Here is a 21,143-nt window from a genome sequence, read left to right as displayed (position 1 = left end):
TATATGAGGGATGAAATACTATATGAGGGATGAAATACTATATGGGGGGATGAAATACTATATGAGGGATGAAATACTATATGGGGGGATGAAATACTATATGAGGGATGAAATACTATATGAGGGATGAATTACTATATGGGGGATGAAATACTATATGAGGGATGAAATACTATATGGGGGATGAAATACTATATGGGGGATGAAATACTATACGGGGGATGAAATACTATACGGGGGATGAAATACTATACGAGGGATGAAATACTATACGGGGGATGAATTGCTATGGGGGATGAATTACTATATGGGGGATGAATTACTATGGGGGATGAATTACTATATGGAGGATGAATTACTATATGGGGGATGAATTACTATATGGGGGATGAATTACTATGGGGGATGAATTACACTATGGGGGATGAATTACACTATGGGGGATGAATTACACTATGGGGGATGAATTACTATATGGGGGATGAATTACTATGGGGGATGAATTACTATATGGGAGATGTATTTTCAGTTTTAAAAATATGGCTCTCAAAATAAATTTCAATCATGGTTTTGGCGAGATTTGGCTCAGTTGAAAAAAAAGGTTGCCCACCACTGGCCTAGGCGATCGCAGAAGTGGGAGCAGGTACCTGTTAAATTTGGGTACCCGCTCCCCAAAGGTGCCAATCCTTAATGGGGAGCGGGGGACAAAGGCTTAAAACAGAACTTCCTCTTTTGGGTGGATCTCCGCTTTAAGAGCTGTAGTTCCTAAGCCCTTCCTCCATTTTGGATGTACATACCCTCAAATTAAACCCGAGAGTGTGCACTTTCAGCCCATATCCATTATTTAACTATAGCTTGAATATGTTTTGGTACATACCTGGAAAAAAAACTAAATTGTGCCTGTGTCCAAATATATATATGGACCTAACTGTATATGTTGCCAAAGGCTAGATAAGAGTGAGCAGTCCTTTTTATCAGGAGATTTTTAAGCAAATCTGTCTCCTATTGGACATACCCCATGTGGATTTTCTGGCATCCAGGCTCAACTTGAAGGTGGCCAGGTGCATGGACAGGACAAGAATCCTTGGGTGGAGACAATGGGTGCTCTAGTGGTACTGTGGGATTTTTATTATCTGATATACGCTTTCCCTCTTCTGAAGCTTCTGCCCTGGCTTTTATTTAGAATAGAGCAAGAGGGCATTCCGGTGATTCTAGTGGCCTTTTTCGATTTTTGTTATGTGGATATAATTTACCTGGTCACAGATGCCCCCGTTGCCTATCATTGCATCCAGATCTTCTGTCTGCACTTTCACATTTCCTGTTTCATTTGTAAAAATTCCATTGATATCAGAGATCAGTAGCTCAAGCTTCAATTTACTCACACACAGTGAGAGACAGCTGTGCTTAAAATGGAAATACTTCTGGTCTACTCTGGGAATCTTTTGTCATATTTTGATTGTTAAATAATGTAACTAGCAAATAGCAGACTGAAGTCTGACAGCAGTATGGGAAACTTCCTACAACAACATCCACCCACCTCTCCACTTCGACCAGAGGAGACCTTGTATTAAGTGATAAAATATAATGCTTCTCCGGAATGTCAAAGAGCATTCAGACTGGCTCAATTTAGTTCCGGCAGAAGTTGGGAAGTCGCCTTTAGGGCACTTTCACACTGATCCGTAGCAATAACACGGTAAAAATGCATATACATATTTTACCGTGATTGCGGTGCGCTTTTCACAGGACATGTGACTTAAAAACAGCATCAAAAACACTACACGAGTGCGTTTTTGATACGTATTTGCCACGCTTCCAATGCATGTCAATGGAGTGCTGCATGTTTAACTGACCAAATATGCCCCAAAAATGCGGCAAGTGTGAATTTGTTTTACAACTCAATAGAGGCGCAATGGGCCAATGTGAACACATACATAGGAAAGCATTTTTCTTCTGCTTTTCTTTAGTTTTTTTGGGTTTTTGTTTTTTTAATGCAAACCACTTCAAAACCTCAGTGTGAAAGCTGCCTCAATGCTTTGGAACACGGCACAGCTTATTGTATGTAGCTGATGCTACAACAGTATAGTATAGCACACACAATGGCTGCATCAGTTAGTAATTGAAATAGTTTGTTTGGACCAGCTTGGCCCAAGCAAACTATTTAAAAGTAAACCTGATATTCCACTTTTAAGTAGTTGTAAACTGGATGATATTTAGCTTGCTAAAGCCAAACAATTGCACATTTTTTTAATGTGAATACTGCAGTAATTATGAAACTGTGTGCGCACTAAAAATACAACATTCCCTTTAAGGTGATCCTAAACACACAGTGTTTACCGTATTTTTCGCCATATAAGACGCACCCAATTTTAAAGGAGGAAAATCTAGAAAAAAAAGATTCTGAACCCAATACTGTAGTAAAATATTTTATATCAACTGTATAAAGTTAACAGCAGTTTAAGAACAATTTTATGCCAACCATGTAACAAATCCAGAAATGAAAGAACTCACGGTTCGGATCGTTCCACGGATCAGGAGTCACGGATCGGATCTTTTTCGGATCAGTAAAAAAAAACAACAAGACAAACATAAAGATAATTACAATCAAAAACCTCCTGCGCTCACAAGGACTCCTACCCTATAACCATAAGCTGCTGACACTAAACTTATACCCAAAATAAGTGAATAAACAGTGCAAAAAATATATATATAAGTGCAGCGCTAATTAATATCTAATAAAACGTAATACAATATAAACTCAATCCCCAAAAAAACTCAATACATATACAGTGTCATGCATATATTACCTCATGGGGAATATCTCGTGCAAAAAGTGAAAAATAAGTTATAAATAATAAAGTATCATATATAATAATAATAAGTGGTGCCACACTTAAAGTGCACAAAGGATGAACGAAAATTCAAATACAAAAAAAGTCCAAAATTAGTAATAATACTTTTTGTTTAATACATCATCCACCATTGCCCCCACTCATCAGGTAATGTCCACCATTGCCCCCACTCATCACGTAATGTCCACCATTGCCCCCACTCATCACTGTAAAGTCCACCATTGCCCCCCACTCGTCATCACCATCACTGTTCCAGTGCAACATTGCCCCCACATTAGTAATAATAGCCAGTAACATTGCCCCCACATTAGTAATAATAGCCAGTAACATTGCCCCCACATTAGTAATAATAGCCAGTAACATTGCCCCCACATTAGTAATAATAGCCAGTAACATTGCCCCCACATTAGTAATAATAGCCAGTAACATTGCCCCCACATTAGTAATAATAGCCAGTAACATTGCCCCCAACATAGTAATAATAGCCAGTAACATTGCATTGCCCCGCTCCTCACCTGTTGTTGTAGATCCGCGCTATGGTAGGATCCACGAGCAGAGGGGGTGATGACGTCAGCGCGCACCGCCGGGTGTACTAAGATGGCCGACCGCTCCAGAGATAGGCCAAAGCCGCGGCCTTTCCTACGGCCGTGGCCGCGCCTCACGGATTCTCTCTCTATTCGTCGTATAAGACGCACCAATTTTTCCCCCCCAGTTTTGGGGAAGAAAAAGTGCGTCTTATACGGCGAAAAATACGGTAGTTTACATTGTCACTTCTCTTTCTGTATGTAGATGATGGCCCTGTAATTATTTTAATTGAAAAAAACATAAGGGAAACATAAGCAGGAGGAGCATCTAGTCCTCTGCTGCTGGTCACATGTTCAAAATAATAAAACTAAAAACCTTTGGGATACAGGGTAAACATAAATCGTATCAATAAACTGTTTTCAATAGTCGTACAAAAATATATATTTGGCATCCCATAGCAACTGAGTATGAGCAGCATGTAATACAGCATTTATTGATAGTTTTTATGATGTGGGCTTAATGACACCTTAAATGGACAGTTACAATATTGTGGACAATGCTGGAACGGTGAGCTTTGCTCCTAACTGCTTTTTCTGGAGTTGAGCAATGGCCACCTCAAAAGCATTTAATGTGAACCTTAACTATTAAAGACTGTTGGCCTCATGGGTTCTTTTTGACAAGTACATTAGTTTGGGCTGTTTCTTCATAGTTTAATTACAGAAATATTGAGGTAAATTCCTGTGAGCTCTGACCCTGAGTGTCATTTGAGTCTGCAGCAGTTAAAGAGGTTTGTTCTTCTTCCATTGATACTGGGGCAATAAAGCCCACTCTAGCTTGCAGCAGCATTCCTTTCTCTGGTAAGACATTTATTAAATAAACATATGTGATCTACTTTCAGGAAAATGAACACTTAAAAGTCATTGAGAAACGAGCTGCACTTGATGCCAAGACCCCTGATAAAATGAAGAGGAGTCAGTCTGTGTTTGAAGATGGCCAGCTTCCCCTGGAACAGAAGAAGAGGAAAATTCTGCGGAATCTGCGAACATTAGAACAAGCCGGGCTGGTGTCTGAGGACAACAAGTATCAAGAAATCATCAATGAAATTACAAAGGTATTTTTTTAATAATCTTTCTAACAGTAGTACAGTTAGGAATCTTGCAGATACCATGCACATTACCATTACAGATAAATAGGAAATAATTACATACATTTTGGTTACCATAAGTCCATGAAGCCCAACACATGTACCCCCTTCCATAAGACTTTTGTGTAGGTTTTTGTTTGTTTTTTTTTTGTTTTTTTTGCTTTTTTGGATGTCTTCAGGGTCATCACACCATGACATATCAGGTTCTTCTTCCTCTTTGCCTATATTGAAAAAAGGGTCAAAATCTTTACCAAATAATAATTATAGATCTGTTCGTTTAACATCTACAGTTGGGAAGAGAGTTTAATAAAAGACCACATAGATGAGTTCTTGCTTGAAAAAAATATTTTAAGCAACATACAGCAAAGATTCATGAAAGACAGAAGTTGTCAAACAAATCTGATTTCTTTTTATGAGGGGGTAAGCAAAACCTTGGACAGAGGGGTGGCTGTGGACGTGGAATACTTGGATTTTAGTGGTTAGTGATTCATGCTCTGAATGGTCTAGGGTTGTCAGTGGTGTACCCCGGGGTTCATTGTTGGGACCCTTACTTTTTAATATATTTATAAACGATATAGGGTCTGAGATTAAAAGTCCCATTTCAGACTTTGCAGAAGACACCAAGCTGTGCAGTGGAATAACGTCCTTACAGGATGTTTCCAATTTACAAGCCGACCTCAATGCACTGTGTAATTGGGCAACTATGTGGCAAATGAGGTTTAATGTTGATAAATGTAAGGTTATGGACTTGGGGGCTAAGAATATGCATGCATCATATATACTAGGGGGGGGGGGGTACAACATGCAATGCCAAGCTGTGGTCTCTAAAGCAAAATCCTCTCTTGTATTAAGAGGTATAGATTCCAGAGAGAGATATCATATTACCCCGGTACAAATCATTAGTAATACCTAATTTATAATATGCAGTTCAGTTTTGGGCACCAATTCACAAAAAGAACATTGGGGAACTGGAGAAAGTGCAGAGAAGGGCAACTAAACTGATAAGAGGCATGGAGGAGATCAGCTATGAGGAAAGATTAGAGGAACTGAATTTGTCTCTTGAGAAGAGGAGATTAAGGGGGGATACGATCAACATGTATAATACATCAGTGGTTCATATAGTGAACTCGGTGTAGAGTTATTCACCTTGAGGTCATCACAGAGGATAAGGGGGCACTCTTTACATCTGGAGGTTGAGAAATGTAATCTCCAAACACGGAACGGTTTCTTCAAAGTAAGAGCTGTGAAAATGTGGATTAGACTCCCTCAAGAGTTGGTTCTGGCCAGCTCAGTGGATTGCTTTAAAAAAGGAATGGATTCTTTCTTGGATACACATAATATAAGTTGTTACTAACCTTTATAGGTAAAGTTGATCCAGGCAATATTTGATTGCCTCTGGGGGATCAGGAAGGAATTTTTTACCCTGCAGGAGCAAATTGGATCATGCTTTGCTGGTTTTTTGTCTTCCTTTTGATCAACTTTGGGTATAGGATTAAAACTTTTTTTTTTAATTGGATGGACTTTTTTTTTAGCCAGACTAACTATGTAACATATCCAGTTGTTCTTCCTCTTTGCCTCTTTTGTGGATGAGGTGGGCACCACTCTTCATCAATATACTGTGAATGAAGGGAGCCATGGTGATGGTTCCATGACAGCCTGCATTCACAGTTTGTCCTCATTTATCTGGGTGGGTGATACTGGGTGTCATTCAACCTGAAGGAGTGAGGACATCTTGTCATGAAGACGAGGAACAGTGGGTAACAGCTCCAGATAAAAGGTGAGTTTTGCAGTCTCACTCAGCTGTTTTTTTTTTTTTTTATAACACTGCCTAGGGAACATTTTTAAGAAATTGCCCATAATTGGCTTTACCTGTGACACAACTGCTGAACCCATATTAGCAAGCAAAGTAATTGTCTCTGCTTAAGAAAAATCTCTGAACAAATCGTTAATAAATGACAGAATGATGAGCTGCTAAAATTGTTACATGCAATCAGATTGCAATATTACTTCCATTATTAATTGCTGTACTTGCTAATATGCAGTTAAGATTACCATCATGCTGGTCCTTCATCAAACCATGACAATATGATACATTCAGTCTTCCTGCCATTTACACTTTTATCCTTGTGAATCTTTAAGACAAATATGCTAATTCTTTACTTGGTTGCAGCTCCCGCAAGCTGCTGGGTATTCCTCTTATGGCTGGATATGATCCACTGCTACTAAAAGGAGGTACACACTGCACGTTTTTGGGTTGAATGAGAAATAAATGACATCGCTGTACCAACATAAGTATATTAGTGCGGCGATCTCCCCGGCTGTGCTATTGTATTCTTACAGGGGAACTTGCCAGCCCCCCACTCACTTTTTCCCCCTGCAAGAAAACACTGATCAGTGCATGCAGCCATTGGCTGCAAGTGCTGATAGGATGTTGGAATTCCAGCATGTCCCTTTGATAAAAGCCGGTTGGTAGACTGCTTTACACACTGACTGAAAATCAGCAGGTTCCTGCTGAACCGGCTGATTTTCGGACAGGGTGTTCCCCCCTAAATACAGCAGGCAGCCGCACAAGAGTCTGATTACAACGGGGAAAAACATGTTGGGGATATGGCTTGGATAAATCAAGCTGGGGCTGCTTTTACTAATCACTCAGGCTGGGTGAGGTGTATGACAGCCAGACTATCTCTTCCTATTTCTACAAAAGGAACAGCAAATCACACACATGGCTGACAATACCGCATTGATCAGACCTTTAACTCCATAGAAGATATTGAGCACTGTTAAGCTAGTCATGCATGTTAAGGTTTCTCTCGCTCGGCCTGTTGATGAACAGCGTTTATGGAGGAATTTCCCCTGTCGGCTACTGTATTCTGACAGCCAGTGCTCCTGCAGCTGTCAGAATATCACAGTGACTGTGTTTGATTGGATGATTTTCAGATCAAAGTGTGTGGAGCCAGGTGGTGTCAACAGGGCCACCCATGACTCAAATTTGCAGCCGATGCAGCTGGAAGTGGCCAAAATTTGAGCCATGTATGGCAGTACATTGTGTGTCGATATGATCTGTGTAGGTTGATATTTCTATGCAGCTGTCCTGCTAACATGTTGCTTTGCAGTCTGGCCTAAAGTAACTAAATGCTTCTCCCATACAATACAGGATATCCGAAACCAAAGACGACACCGACAGAGGCGAAAAGCCGAACTTGTGAGACTTCAGCAGACTCTCAATGCTCTTAACTCCAAGACAGCGTTCTATGAGGATCAGATAACTTATTATAACACTTATATCAAGGCCTGTCTGGATAACTTAACTAGGAAGTAGGTTCTGCTTTCAGAATTTTGTTGCTTTTATCATTTGAAATTAACATGGACATGGGCCCTACTGTAAATGAGAATTATTCAATTATAGTAGACTTCCCACATTGCTTTTTTCATTATCATTGTATATCTTCTCATTTTTTTTCTACATCTGTTTTTATCTTTGTATGTATTTTTATTTTTTATACTCCTGTTTGTCTTTTTTTTTATACTCCTGTATTTTTTATCTTGGTATATATTTATTTTATTTTTTTATAGTGCTCCGTGGTATTATCTTTGTTATTTGTTCTGTACTTCTGTATGCGTATTACTGGTACACTATAAAACAGTCAAAGAGGCTAATTACTGAGGTAGGGGACTTTACCCAAAAAGCAAGTTCCTATATGGGATTAGGTCATTCCTTTGAATTGTGATCTGTTACAGTGCTAAACAACAATAGTAACCATTTCCACGTATGACGAAAAACATACAAGGCAGATTCAAGTACTGCTGCAACATTTCGACTGAGCAGAGATAAACAACAGGGCAATAATTCCCATACACCAGAATCATTAACAGTGGCATGTAGAAATGCTGAGGGAATGAGCCTTTTGCTGCATGTGCACCATACTGTAATACCATCTGAGAATATGGACAAAATGATGAGGTGGGTTTTGCTGGCACAAGCTAAGCTGCAATTCACATCAGCTTTTGTTTTTTCCACTAAATTCTAGTTTATATTTCCCCCTTGAGAAATAGATTAGAAAGCTATCATCTGTGGTGAAATCTTTAAGAAGATTTTTTTGTAGTTCTCATAAATGTGCACACTAGTACTGAATCTTACATGGTTGAATTCATGAATGGCAATGACTTGATGAAGGACACTTGGTTATCACCAAACCAAAACTCTTCCTGCTACAGAGATGCTATAAAAATTGTTGAAACCAATATACATCATTTAGGTTATGTAAAAAATGGTTGTGTGTACAAAGTTTTGTATCTAAAATGTGATAATTAAGTTGGGGAAAAAAAGGGAAGAAAAACATTTGTTTTTTTTTGTTTTTTTAACTGTTAGTCTCTTCTAGTTCTTATAATATCCATGTACTATACACAGGAATTCAAGGCGTTCTATTAAAATGGATGGGAAGGGAGAAGAGAAGACCAACAAGAAGGTGAAACAGTCCTCATTAAAGTATACAGCAGCTAGACTACATGAGAAAGGAGTGATCTTGGAGATAGAAGGCCTGCAAACCAACCAGTGAGTAACACTGCAGCAAGTTTGGATGCTTTACTACATTTGAGAGCCAAGTCAGATTAATCTCCGAAATTCAGCTGACAGACGATGTTTAGGTTGTCATTTAGATGTAGTGCTTTGTATTTCACTACAGCTGATTTCATAGTTTAACCACTTTAAGACCAGGCCTATTCTGACACTTGTCACAAATATATAAAATAGTGGATGTTGCAATTTTTCATGTTACTCGGTATTTGCGCAACGGTTTTTCAGATGCAATATTTGTTTTTTTAATTACACTATAATGAATTTTATAATACCTAATTAAAAATGCACACGCCTGTGGAAGAGCGACAAACTATGATACATTAAATCATCCATAGTCAACACTTTAAAAGCCCTCACAGGTTACCACTAGATTTACACAGGAGGACCAGTTATCATGCCTCTCGATCTGACGTTCACGGGGTTAGTTCACATGTGTGCTGCGATCAAAGTTTACGTTTACGTCATATGCGTGTGCCTTTTGTGCACAGGCACGGGGGTACAGAGGCACTTTAAATTTTTATTATTTATTTTATTTTTACACCATTGGCTCTAATTTCTTTTTAAATCAACTTTATTGCTGTCACAGGGGATGAACAGCATTCTTTGTGATAGCATGGGCTGTGACAAATACTCTTTACTAAGAGATCTGGGGTCTCTTAGACCCCAGATTTCTCCTCTGCCCTTAAAAGCATCAGATCAAACCAAGATCGGTTTGATTCAATGCTTTCCCAAGCTAGTATTGTGTTCTTTACATCTGATGAAACTGGAAGTGACAAAATACTTGTTGATTCCAGTTTCTTAGACCTTAGAGATGATCTGGACGTTATGGTCCTCAGTCATGTCTATGGTCAGCAGTTGTAAACACAGGCTTCAGTCCTGGCCTCCCCGTTGGGACGGAAGTACCTGCAAAGGCCCGGGACCCCCTTCTGCCACCTGTAAAAGCCATCTAGTGGCTAATTAGTCGTTAGGATTGCTTTTACAACAAAGTCCAACGCTGGCTGAAAATGATTTGGCAAAAATAAAATTTCTAAATTTTCCATATAAGGTAACAAATCTCTACTTTTTGAGTGCAGGTCGATTTTAAAGGATAAGTTCACCTTTGGGAACATGTTACATGTTCTACCTGTCTTTAGGGTGGAATATGTAACATGTTTCTATAGCCGCTGCTGCGCCTGTTTCTACTGATCGCTGGTGCAATGCTTTACAGTCTCCTTTGGACAAAAATAATAAATGCAAATTTTTTCACCTGCAAAAAAATTTGCGTTTTATTATTTTTGTCCAAAAGGTGAACTTATCCTTTAAGGTAAATAAATACAGTTATACGCTTAGTGTAAATTTATATTTCAATCTGTTTATTGTAAAAAAAACAGACAAACAGTTTGGTTAGAAAATATATATATATATATATATATATATACATTATAGACTTTTATGGGGGTGCAGTGGGAACATTTCTTGTCATCAGTTCTCTATGTTCTACAGCATTTTCTTCATATAACCTGTACTATATAGAATGTTCCTTAAACTGGCTGTGCATTTAGTGGACTCTTGTTTCTTCTGCAGGTTTAAAAATGTCTTGTTTGATATAACACCTGGGGATGAAGTCGGAGATTTTGAAGTTAAGGCAAAGTTTCTTGGGGTTGAAATGGAAAAGGTTCAACTTCACTTTCAGGTAAACATGTTATATTAATTAAAGCTGTCTGTGCCCACGACCGATCAATATCTGGTGAACAGTCGGCCCGCTTCCCATCATGTGACACTGTGATGGTGGTAATTTCCAATCCTTCTCCCCCCCCCGGCGTTCTGAACTGTTTAAATGAATACTGGGGTGGGCAGAAAGGGGTTGAACTTCAGTTTACAAAGCTGTAAAAAAATGAATTAGTTTTCTTACTGTGTTTTTCTACCTTCTTGTACCATTCTCTTCGAGCTACCGAACCTCTCATTTCCATGTGTTTGAAACGAGCAGTACATGTTGTTTGCAGTCATGTGCACTGCTCTATGCACACTAAACATCCCATAGTCCATCTCAAGAGTAAGAGAGGGTAGCTACACTCTTGCTTACAGTGAATCATGGAGAATGAATGTAGCTACTCCCTAACAGGAGGTCAGATTAGATCACAGCAGCAAAACAAAATATGGGAATTTGAAAAATTGGAGGAAGCTGAGAGCAACTGAAGTTATTTTTTTGAGTTAAGAACACATACATAGCATATAAAAAAAATTTTAAACCATAGATTAATGTCACTTTAATGTAATTTAAACATATTAGCTGCATGGATGCCGCAGGGCAGGACATTCTGATAATGAAGATAAAACCTGTATTTTGCTATAGCAAGAAATATTTCACTAACTTTCCTTGTATGAGTGATGTTTTGCTGCCTTATCCATACAGCATCAGTATATCAGGAATGGATCACATAACAACAAGGACATGTTACACTAAGTATGAGCCAAGCCTACAGTTCCATTGCTGCTTTTCAGCTATAGGTTGTCCATACATGGGCTTATTCAGTATAAAAAAAAAAAGGTGATGAAAAGAAAAAGTCAAGAAATCGCAAACATGTAGCATGTTGTCAGCGTATCACCTTCTTTACTCTTTTAGTAAATTAAAGTAATACAACTCAGATCCAAAGAGAATAAACAGTATATTTCGGGTAGTACCTGTTTTGAGTTTTTTGTTTTTATATGGCTTATTTTTATAACTTCACCTCCCTGTTTCACATTGGGGAATCATCAGGGTGCCAGCATTTATACTACAGTAGATGGAATGCTTACCATTAGCCAATGCATATCTTGTACAGTGCTGTGAAAAAGTATTTGCCCCTTCCTGATTTTTATTTTTTTGCATATATGTCACATTTAAATTATTCAGATCATCAAACAAATTTTAATATTACACAAAGATAACTATAGTTCATACAAAATGCAGTTTTTAAATGATGATTTCATTAAGGGAAAAAAGCTGTCCAAACCTGCCTGGCCCTATGTGAAAAAGTAATTGCCCCCTAAACCTAATAACTGGTTATGTGACCCCTTTTCAGCAACACCTGCAATCAAGTGTTTGCGATAATTGGCAATGAGTCTTTCACATCACTCTGGAAGAATTTTGGCCCACTCATGAATATGAACGGCCTGGTTAATGTTATGCCATGACATCTCAGTCGGATTTAACTTCGACTAGGCCACTCCAAAACCTTAACTTTGGTAGACTTGCTGGTGTGTTTCAGGTCATTGTCCTGCTGCATAACCCAAGTGCAGTTCTGCTCACGAACTGATGGCCGGACATTCTGCTTCAGGATTTTCTGATAAAACGCATAATTCACAGTTCCATCAATTATGGCAAGTCGTCCAGGTCCTGAGCTGCAAAACAGCCCCAGATCATCACACTACCACCACCATGTTTGACTGTTGCTATGATGTTCTTTTTATGAAATGCTGTGTTTGTTCTATGCCAGATGTACCGTAATGCACAACTTCTTACAAAAAGTTCGACTTTTGTCTCATCAGTCCAAAGAATATTTGCCCAAAAGTCTTGGGGATAATCAAAATGTTTGACAAATGTGAGTTGAGTCTTTGTGTTCCATTTAGTCAGCAGTGGCTTTCACTTTGAAACTCTCCCATGGAGGCCATTTTTGCCCAGTCTTTCTTATTGTTGAATCATGAACACTGACTTTAACTGAGACAAGTGAGGCCTGCAGTACTTTAGATGTTGTTTTGGGTTCTTTTATGACTTCCTGGATGAGTCATTGTTGTGTTCTTGGAGAAATGTTTGTAGGCCGGCCACTCCTGGGAATGTTCTCCAATGTTGTAGGTTATCTCCATTTGTGGATAATGGCTCTCACCTTGGTTCGTTGGAGTCCCGAAGCCTATGAAATGGCTTTGTAATCCTTTCCAGACTGATACATGTCAATTACTTTGTTTTTCATCTGTTCTTGAATTTCTTTAGACCACAGCATAATGTGTTGCTTTTTGAGATCTTTTAGCATGCTTCACTTTGTCAGACCGCTTCTATTTTAGTGATGTTTTTATTCAAACAGTCTGGCAGGCCTGGGTGTTGCAAGTGAAATTTAAAGTGTTACTAAACCGAGGACCCTGCATTCACTATAACTGGTCTCCCACAGTGCACAGAACATGGAGTGAAATTAATTTAGTAAATAAAAACTGCTAAATACCTTTTCTTATCACCAGTATATAGCAGTCTTGTGACTTCTATAAGTGTCCAGCCGAGCACTGCTTAAAGCTTGTAGGGGAAGTTCTCTTTCTGCTCTAGGAGGTTGGAAAACCCCTGACCCCTATCTGGACATTGCTGATTGTCCCTGTGCTAATCACATGCACTCTCCCAAGAATTTTAAAAAAAAAAACCCTCTCCACCAATACACACTAAACTGAGCATGTGCAGAATGGCTATGGTTCAGTCTGTCTTATCAGGAGATAAGACGTGGACATTTGATCAAGAGGAGGAGCAGAGAAGTCAGCATCAAACGGCCTTTTTACACAATGCAGAGGATTAACCCCTTAGGTTCCACAGTGAGTATAACAAGCATGCTTTACTGCATATACAGACTGATTTTACTGTTGTGGGTTTAGTAACACTTTAACTCAACTTTAAAAAAAAATGTTAATCACAGTTCATTCACGATTTAGCAAGGGGGGGATAATTACTTTTCTTATAGGGCCAATAAGGTTTGGACAGCTTTTTTCACCTAATAAATGAAATCATCATTTAAAAACTGCATTTTATATTTACTCAGGTTATCTTTGTGTAATAGTAATATTTGTTTGATGATCCGAATCATTTAAGCATGACAAATATGCAAACAAATATAATAAATCAGGAAGGTGGCGAATACTTTTTCACAGCGCTGTAAACATCAATATATTACATGGTTACTTGCAGTGTTTTTCAATGTGCCTTTGAACATTTGACTACTTACTCCAGGAAGAGTCCATTTCCTAGCACCCTCTCCTTTCTGGGAATGTCTAGTTTGTTTCTATGTTGGCCCAGCTCCTCTACTTGCCTCCTTACCTAACCTTTATGTACCTGCTGGGTGAAGAGTGAAGGAGCTGCAGAGTGTTACTTAAATGGCAGTCTTGAGGCTGCTGACACCTCTTTTGAGATGGCTGCACCCAGCATTAGTCTCAGGGCATTTGGATGTTTACACAAGGGAGGCTTTTACAGGTAAATACCATGAATGAAATATGATCACTGCACATATGATCTTCTGAGAAGATTTTTGTTGAAATGAGTGGTCTGGAGGGTCCCTATAACATCCTTCCTTGTCTCTTTGTGTTTCAGGATTTATTGCAGATGCAGTATGACGGTGTCGCTGTAATGAAAATCTTCGACAAGGCAAAAGTCAATGTGAATCTTCTGATATTTTTGCTCAATAGGAAATTTTATGGAAAATGAATACACCTACTGGTGATATCATGGGACAGCTTACCACAAATCAGTCAAAGTATTTTTTGTAATATTTTTTAATTTAATATATTAATAAATCAAATCCTATGGTGAACAAAATCTATTTGAAACAAGAGAAATCAATAACCAAAATTTTTAAATCGGTTTGTATTCTGGTGCCTTTAACCCCGTCCGTGTCAAAGGAACCTGACTCCTCTGGGCACTGAAGCTTAACCCCTTCCATGCCAAATGGAAGTCGTAGTGCGTTGCTGCACCATAGCACCTCAAATACTGCACAGATGAATCTGATTTTACAATGTGAAATGCAATTTAAACGCTTTTAGTTTTGCTAGATTTCTAAATTCACTGACCAGTTAAATACACTATGGAGGAAACTGATCATGTTATCTATTTTTTAATACTGTAATAAATCCTGGAAAAAAAAAAAGCGAGTTGTAAATGTGTTTTGAGTAAAATAAGTGCTTATTGTCTCTAGTGTTAATATCCACACAGCGGGGCTGATTGAACATTTTCAATACAACCTAACAAAACCAGTTTTTTTGTTTTTGTTTTTTGATTTGTTTTGGTTTTTTTTAATGTTGGCACTGACTGCACATAAAGTGATATTTTGTCAGCCACAAAGGTGAATTTTGGGAATTTTGTAATATTTGTTTTCTTATAGTTAACACATAATTTATAAAGAAATACTTGATGTAATGATCCGTTGCATGAACCTGACTCTAGATTTAATGCACTACTGCCTACATTGGCTTTTTGTATACTGTTCTATGTAGGCCGTACTGAATGGCAGTGAGGTACCATGGTAACGATAGCTGTTTTAGGGTTCATAGGTTCTGTCACCTTAGTGCTGTGGTATTAAAGGGGGTGAACTTTGTATTGTAGTACATTGTCTCCTCCTCTTGCAATGAAAGGGTTACACAAGTTTAGTCTGTGCCTTTTTATATGTCAATTGCTCTGTCTTTGTAATTTTCTTTATTTTTTAATGCAATAAAATTCATGGTTTCAATAAAACAGATTACAGTCATATTTCTTTTTTCGATTCATTTAAAAATCATCTTTCACAGGAGGCATTCATTTGAGATCAATGCTAGGCTAATCTAACAAACATTAAAAATGTCCCTCCCCCTCCTTAACAACTAGACTAACTAACCAACCTGCGTAAGAAAGATTTATATATTTACCTGTTTTCAGCACGTTCTGGGCTGGTTACATGATCCCCTGTGTCAACCAGTGGCTGCGGGGAAGTTGTAACATACCTGGTGGTAGAACCTAAGTGCAGAGGAGGGCCTCCCTTGCAGCTCTGGCTCAGGGGCCCTGGTAGAGTAACAGGGAGCGCCAGAGCACAGAGGTGCATGAGTGCCTGGTAGGACTTCTGCGGATGGTTGTTGACGTGCATCAGGAATGCAGGAGCAGCTGGTGGATGGCACACTGGCAGAAGTGCAGGAACAGCTAGGCAGATGACACTTAGGCAGAAGTGCAGGAACAGCTAGGCAGATGACACTCAGGCAGGGGTGCAGGAACAGCTAGGCAGATGACACTTAGGCAGAAGTGCAGGAACAGCTAGGCAGATGACACTTAGGCAGAAGTGCAGGAACAGCTAGGCCAGTGGTTCTCAACCTTTCTAATGCCGCGACCCCTTAATACAGTTCCTCATGTTGTGGTGACCCCCAACCATAAAATTATTTTCGCTGCTACTTCATAACTGTAATTTTGCAGTGGGAGGACTAGCGCCCCATCACTGATGTCAGTGGGATGAATAGTGTCCCATCGTTGGTATCAGTGGGAGGAATAGCGCCCCATCATTGGTGTCAGTGGGAGGAATAGTGTCCCATCATTGGTGTCAGTGGGAGGAATAGTGCCCCATCATTGGTGTCAGTGGGAGGAATAGTGTCCCATCATTGGTATCAGTGGGGGGAATAGTGCCCCATCATTGGTATCAGTAGGGGGAATAGTGCCCCATCATTGGTATCAGTGGGAGGAATAGTGCCCCATCATTGGTGTCAGTGGGAGGAATAGTGTCCCATCATTGGTATCAGTGGGGGGAATAGTGCCCCATCATTGGTATCAGTAGGGGGAATAGTGCCCCATCATTGGTATCAGTGGGAGGAATAGTGCCCCATCATTGGTATCAGTGGGAGGAATAGTGCCCCATCATTGGTATCAGTGGGAGGAATAGTGCCCCATCATTGGTGTCAGTGAGAGGAATAGTGCCCCATCATTGGCGTCAGTGGGAGGAATAGTGTCCCATCATTGGCATCAGTGGGAGGAATAGTGCCCCATCATTGATGTCAGTGGGAGGAATAGTGCCCCATCACTGGTATCAGTGGAAGGAATAGTGCCCCATCATTGGTGTCAGTGGGAGGAATAGTGCCCCATCATTGGTATCAGTGGGAGGAATAGTGCTCCATCATTGGAGTCAGTGGGAGGAATAATGTACAATCATTGGCATCAGTGGGAGGAATAGTGCCCAATCATTGGCGTCAGTGGGAGGAATAGTGCCCCATCATTGGTGTCAGTGGGAGGAATAGTGCCCCATTGTGGGTGTCAGTGGGAGGAATAGTGCCCCATTGTGGGTGCCAGGGGGAGGAATAGTGCCCCATCGTGGGTGTCATTGGGAGGAATAGTGCCCCATCGTTGGTGTCAGTGGGGGGGGAGGAATAGTGCCCCATCGTTGGTGTCAGTGGGGGGGAGGAATAGTGCCCCATCGTTGGTGTCAGTGAGGGGAGGAATAGTGCCCCATCGTTGGTGTCAGTGGGGGGAGGAATAGTGCCTCATCGTTGGTGTCAGTGAGGGGAGGAATAGTGTCTCATCGTTGGTGTCAGTGGGGGGAGGAATAGTGTCTCATCGTTGGTGTCAGTGGGGGGAGGAATAGTGTCTCATCGTTGGTGTCAGTGGGGGGAGGAATAGTGCCCCATCGTTGGTATTAGTGACACAAATGATGGGGCACTATTCCTCCCACTGACACCAATGATACTTACCTTGCTGACCCCTGCTCCAGCCTGGGCTCGCTCCCTCCTTCTCCCATCTACAGCCTGCATACCTGGCTGCAGCAGCAAAATTTGCACTTACCTGTCAGCTGTCTTCCTTCTCTGGCCTCTCTCTTCACTCGCTCCTGCAGCTCCCTCGATCTTCTTTGATCTACGCGCGCTGCCGCTCGGCTCCTCCTCTCCAAGCTCCACCTCCTCGCCGGTGATTGGCCGCCTGTGTGCCTCTCCTGAGCTACAGTTCCGGTGGCCAATCAGCGGCGAGGATGGCGGTGACAGGGGCAGCATATCATCCCGCCCACACATCGCCGGAGACAGGAGCGGTGTCTCGGTTCCTAAGACCATCGGAAATATGTGTTTTCCGATGGTCTTAGGCGACCCCTGGGAAATGGTCGTTCGACCCCCAAAGGGGTCGCGACCCCCAGGTTGAGAACCGCTGAGCTAGGCAGATGACATTTAGGCAGAGGTGCAGGAACAGCTTGGCAGATGACACTCAGGCAGAAGTGCGGGAACGGCTTGGCAGATGACACTCAGGCAGAAGTGCGGGAACGGCTTGGCAGATGACACTCAGGCAGAAGTGCGGGAACGGCTTGGCAGATGACACTCAGGCAGAAGTGCGGGAACGGCTAGGCTGATGACACTCAGGCAAAGGGCAGGCCAGGGGTCGGTGCAGGCAGCGTTCTAGCAGGGTCAATAACAGATCAGATCAGCAACAGAATCACAGGTAACAGGATGCACGGGTGCTCAGAAGTATAAGACCAAGCAGCACTAATGCAAGGTAATAGCCCGCCTGGCGCCAATGTGCCATCGCACGTGCAACTTTGTGCGCAATTGCGCATACACATTCGCCAATCGGCCATGGGCAGGGCTAACGTGTTCTGTGCCTGCACATAGATATGTGCATTCCCGGACAGGAGTAGAGAGAGCACCCAACAACGGCTGTGAAAGCCGGGAGTGATCACCTCAACAACACAAATTTAATATTTTGCAGCTTACCAGTTCTTCAATGTGGTGGCTACATTAATTTTCTTCTTTATTATCAGCAGGGCTGATGACACTGCTAACTGAACCGGATTGCATAGTACTACTGTGCCATGTACACCAGTGGACGCACTGCGTTTCTGACCTGTGTTTCAGGTGTCATTAAGGTGGTAGTAAACACTGCTTGGACAAGAAAGCTTATAACAAAGCTTACCTGTAGGTACAAGGAATATCTCCTAAACATGCACTGTTCAGGAGATATTCGCTGCTTCTGCAGCCAGTGACGTCACTGGCGCATGTGCTCTGAAAGAACGGCATACTCATATTGTCCCTTTAAAGCTCTGAGCCGCAGCTCTGATTTCCATGCGCAGGAGTGACGTCATCACGGCTCAGTTGTTCAAATTTGCAAAACCCAGAAGACCGGGTGAACATGGAAGCCCTGTCAATGGTGACAGCGCTCCACTGGAGGACTTAATTTTAAGGTAGGTCTTTGATAATGTGCAAGTATGCAATGCATGCCCTTAACTAGCAGGGAGAAGTTTTGGGGTTTTTTTTTTGCTTGGTTTTTTGTTAAGAGCAAAGCAATTGTAAACAAGGCCTAAACATGGGGAAATGTGCATGTATTACAGAGATATGCTGAGGGTTTTTTTATATACTTTGTCCTGACATACACTTGAAGCATCAGACTAATCACATCTAATTATAGTTAGTTTAATTTTAAGTTTTGGGTACTTTTAATCTAGCCATAAATATATTATATATTGTTGTGAACTGCTCATTTGTAATAAGCAAGTATGGGAACTGGAGGATCACTTCCACATGTAAATGTCCCTTTAGTATTCACTGGACAGACATCTAACAAAAATGAGTAATGGCTGAAAATGACAGACCACAAGAAAGTCTTTGATAAGACTTTAATCTGCAGCCATTTCCTCTGTTCTGAGAACTTTGTTTTCTTCTGTAATAAACGGTTTGCAGAAGAAATGTACTTGTTGTATCATCTATGTTGATTTTAACATATGACGCCATTCTTAAAATGAGTCACTATTGTAAATTGGTATCAACATGGTAAACGGTTATTACTATACAAATATGGTGTCACTGCGGTGGTATCAATCATATATAATATGCCATCACTGGTTACATGGCATCATTATTAGATGTCCATATATTAACAAAGTGTGACTTTGTAACTTAATTTTAATATGGTAATGTAGTTTTATTCAGTGCATGGCATAGCTATAATAGTGTGGCATCAACATGACACCACTGTGGTAACTCGACTATGGCAACCTGGCATCACTGTGGTAATAGGACATCCTTCTTGTAGCATAACACTGTCTAGCTTTAGGAACGTTTCACTTCTGGTTCTTTGTATCCTGGCTGTGGTTGTGAGATAAACCAAATGACATTTGTATGTCATCAATTGTGGCTTTAGAAACATGACCATTATTTTGTTTCTGTTGATATGGTTATGAAATCACTCTTTGCTGTTGGTAAAGTATTATTGAAAAGCTTTTCCAGTACAGTCTTGTATGTAAAATGATCAGTGTGCAGAAATATAGAGAGAAGCAGCACTGGTCACGAACGCAGGCCATGCATGATTAATTTTCACTTAACCACCAGGTTGAACGATAGAAGGATTTAAAAAAAAAAAGTATTCTTTTTATTGAGTTTTATCTATTACATGTATGTAACAGACACAGTTATAACAGTACAAAATAGAACAAGGGCCTGAAGTAACTAACAGAGACCATACTAAAGAAAACAAAAAACAACCCCCCCAACCAGGCACTCAAACCAGTGAAAGATAGCCATACCAGATACCAAATCTCCCTGCAAAAGGATAATGAGAGGGTCCAAAAGGTAGGATGCTCATAGGTAATGTTGCCCCCCAATTCAGGGGAAGAGTAGATTAGATAATGTCAGGGTAAAGCAGTTTCTGCAAGGTGTTACCATGTACACAACTGGGTCCGGACTGAGAAACAAGAGGGCCTTAGGTGCACAAAGTTAGCCAGAGGTTGAACAGCTATCTAGCAAGACCTTCCAAACTTTCTCGAATTTCTTTGGACATCTTCTGCTCCTATAGGTGGTTTTATATATTGGGAGCATTTTGTTCACCAACCCCTCCAGTAAGATAATAAGGGAGCCTCAGGATTTTTCCAATACAGAATCAAAGCTTTGCAAGCATAAAATAGCAGGAGGCTAAGCATAGTGCGTTGGGCCCTAGTAGGAGCAAGACCTTCCACCAGGCCTAGAAAACAGACTGACACAGTCGCCGGAACAGGTAGCATTGTGACTTTAGTAATGCAATGTAACAGGTCCTTCCAAAATTTCTAAACTACCAGACTGTCTCAAAAAATATGCCCAAAGGTTGTTGGGGAGTGCGAACAACGCCAGCACTTTACAGACACCTGTGAATAGATTCAGGCCAGTTTAGCAGGGGTATAATAAATACTGTGTAGGAATTTAAAATGGATCAGCCTGTCTCATGAGGATACAAAATGTGAAAATGGAGAGGTCCACATATCATCCAGATCCGGAACCTTTTCCATCCACTTTTCCCGACATTGAGTCACTGATATAGGGAGAGCTGGAAAAAGCTTTGTATAACTCAGACATTGTTTTTTTCAGTGATTCATCTGTAAGGACGTTTTCAAGC

The 21,143-nt window shown here is 40.6% G+C and overlaps 1 protein-coding gene across 3 annotated transcripts in view; it reads left to right on the top strand.

The window, feature by feature from the left end:
• IQGAP2 (IQ motif containing GTPase activating protein 2) overlaps window positions 1–15,527 on the top strand; it is a 387,646-nt gene extending 372,119 nt beyond the window's left edge. For all 3 annotated transcript variants that reach the window (XM_089694225.1, XM_089694224.1, XM_089694223.1), the window contains 5 exons: window positions 4,273–4,485; window positions 7,673–7,833; window positions 8,927–9,070; window positions 10,658–10,766; window positions 14,391–15,527. In XM_089694225.1, the coding sequence (XP_089550351.1) occupies window positions 4,273–4,485; window positions 7,673–7,833; window positions 8,927–9,070; window positions 10,658–10,766; window positions 14,391–14,504 (741 nt within the window). In that variant the 3' untranslated portion in view covers window positions 14,505–15,527. The remainder of the gene's footprint in view (window positions 1–4,272; window positions 4,486–7,672; window positions 7,834–8,926; window positions 9,071–10,657; window positions 10,767–14,390) is intronic.
• The last annotated feature ends 5,616 nt before the right edge of the window (window positions 15,528–21,143 follow it).

This window comes from Staurois parvus, unplaced genomic scaffold, assembly GCF_062004578.1.
Source record: "Staurois parvus isolate SC_StPar_1 unplaced genomic scaffold, SC_StPar_1.0 ptg000656l, whole genome shotgun sequence".
In the NCBI taxonomy this organism is placed as follows: domain Eukaryota; kingdom Metazoa; phylum Chordata; class Amphibia; order Anura; family Ranidae; genus Staurois; species Staurois parvus.
Note: the sequence above shows the minus strand (reverse complement) of the source record. Positions and strands in the feature narration are given on the sequence as shown.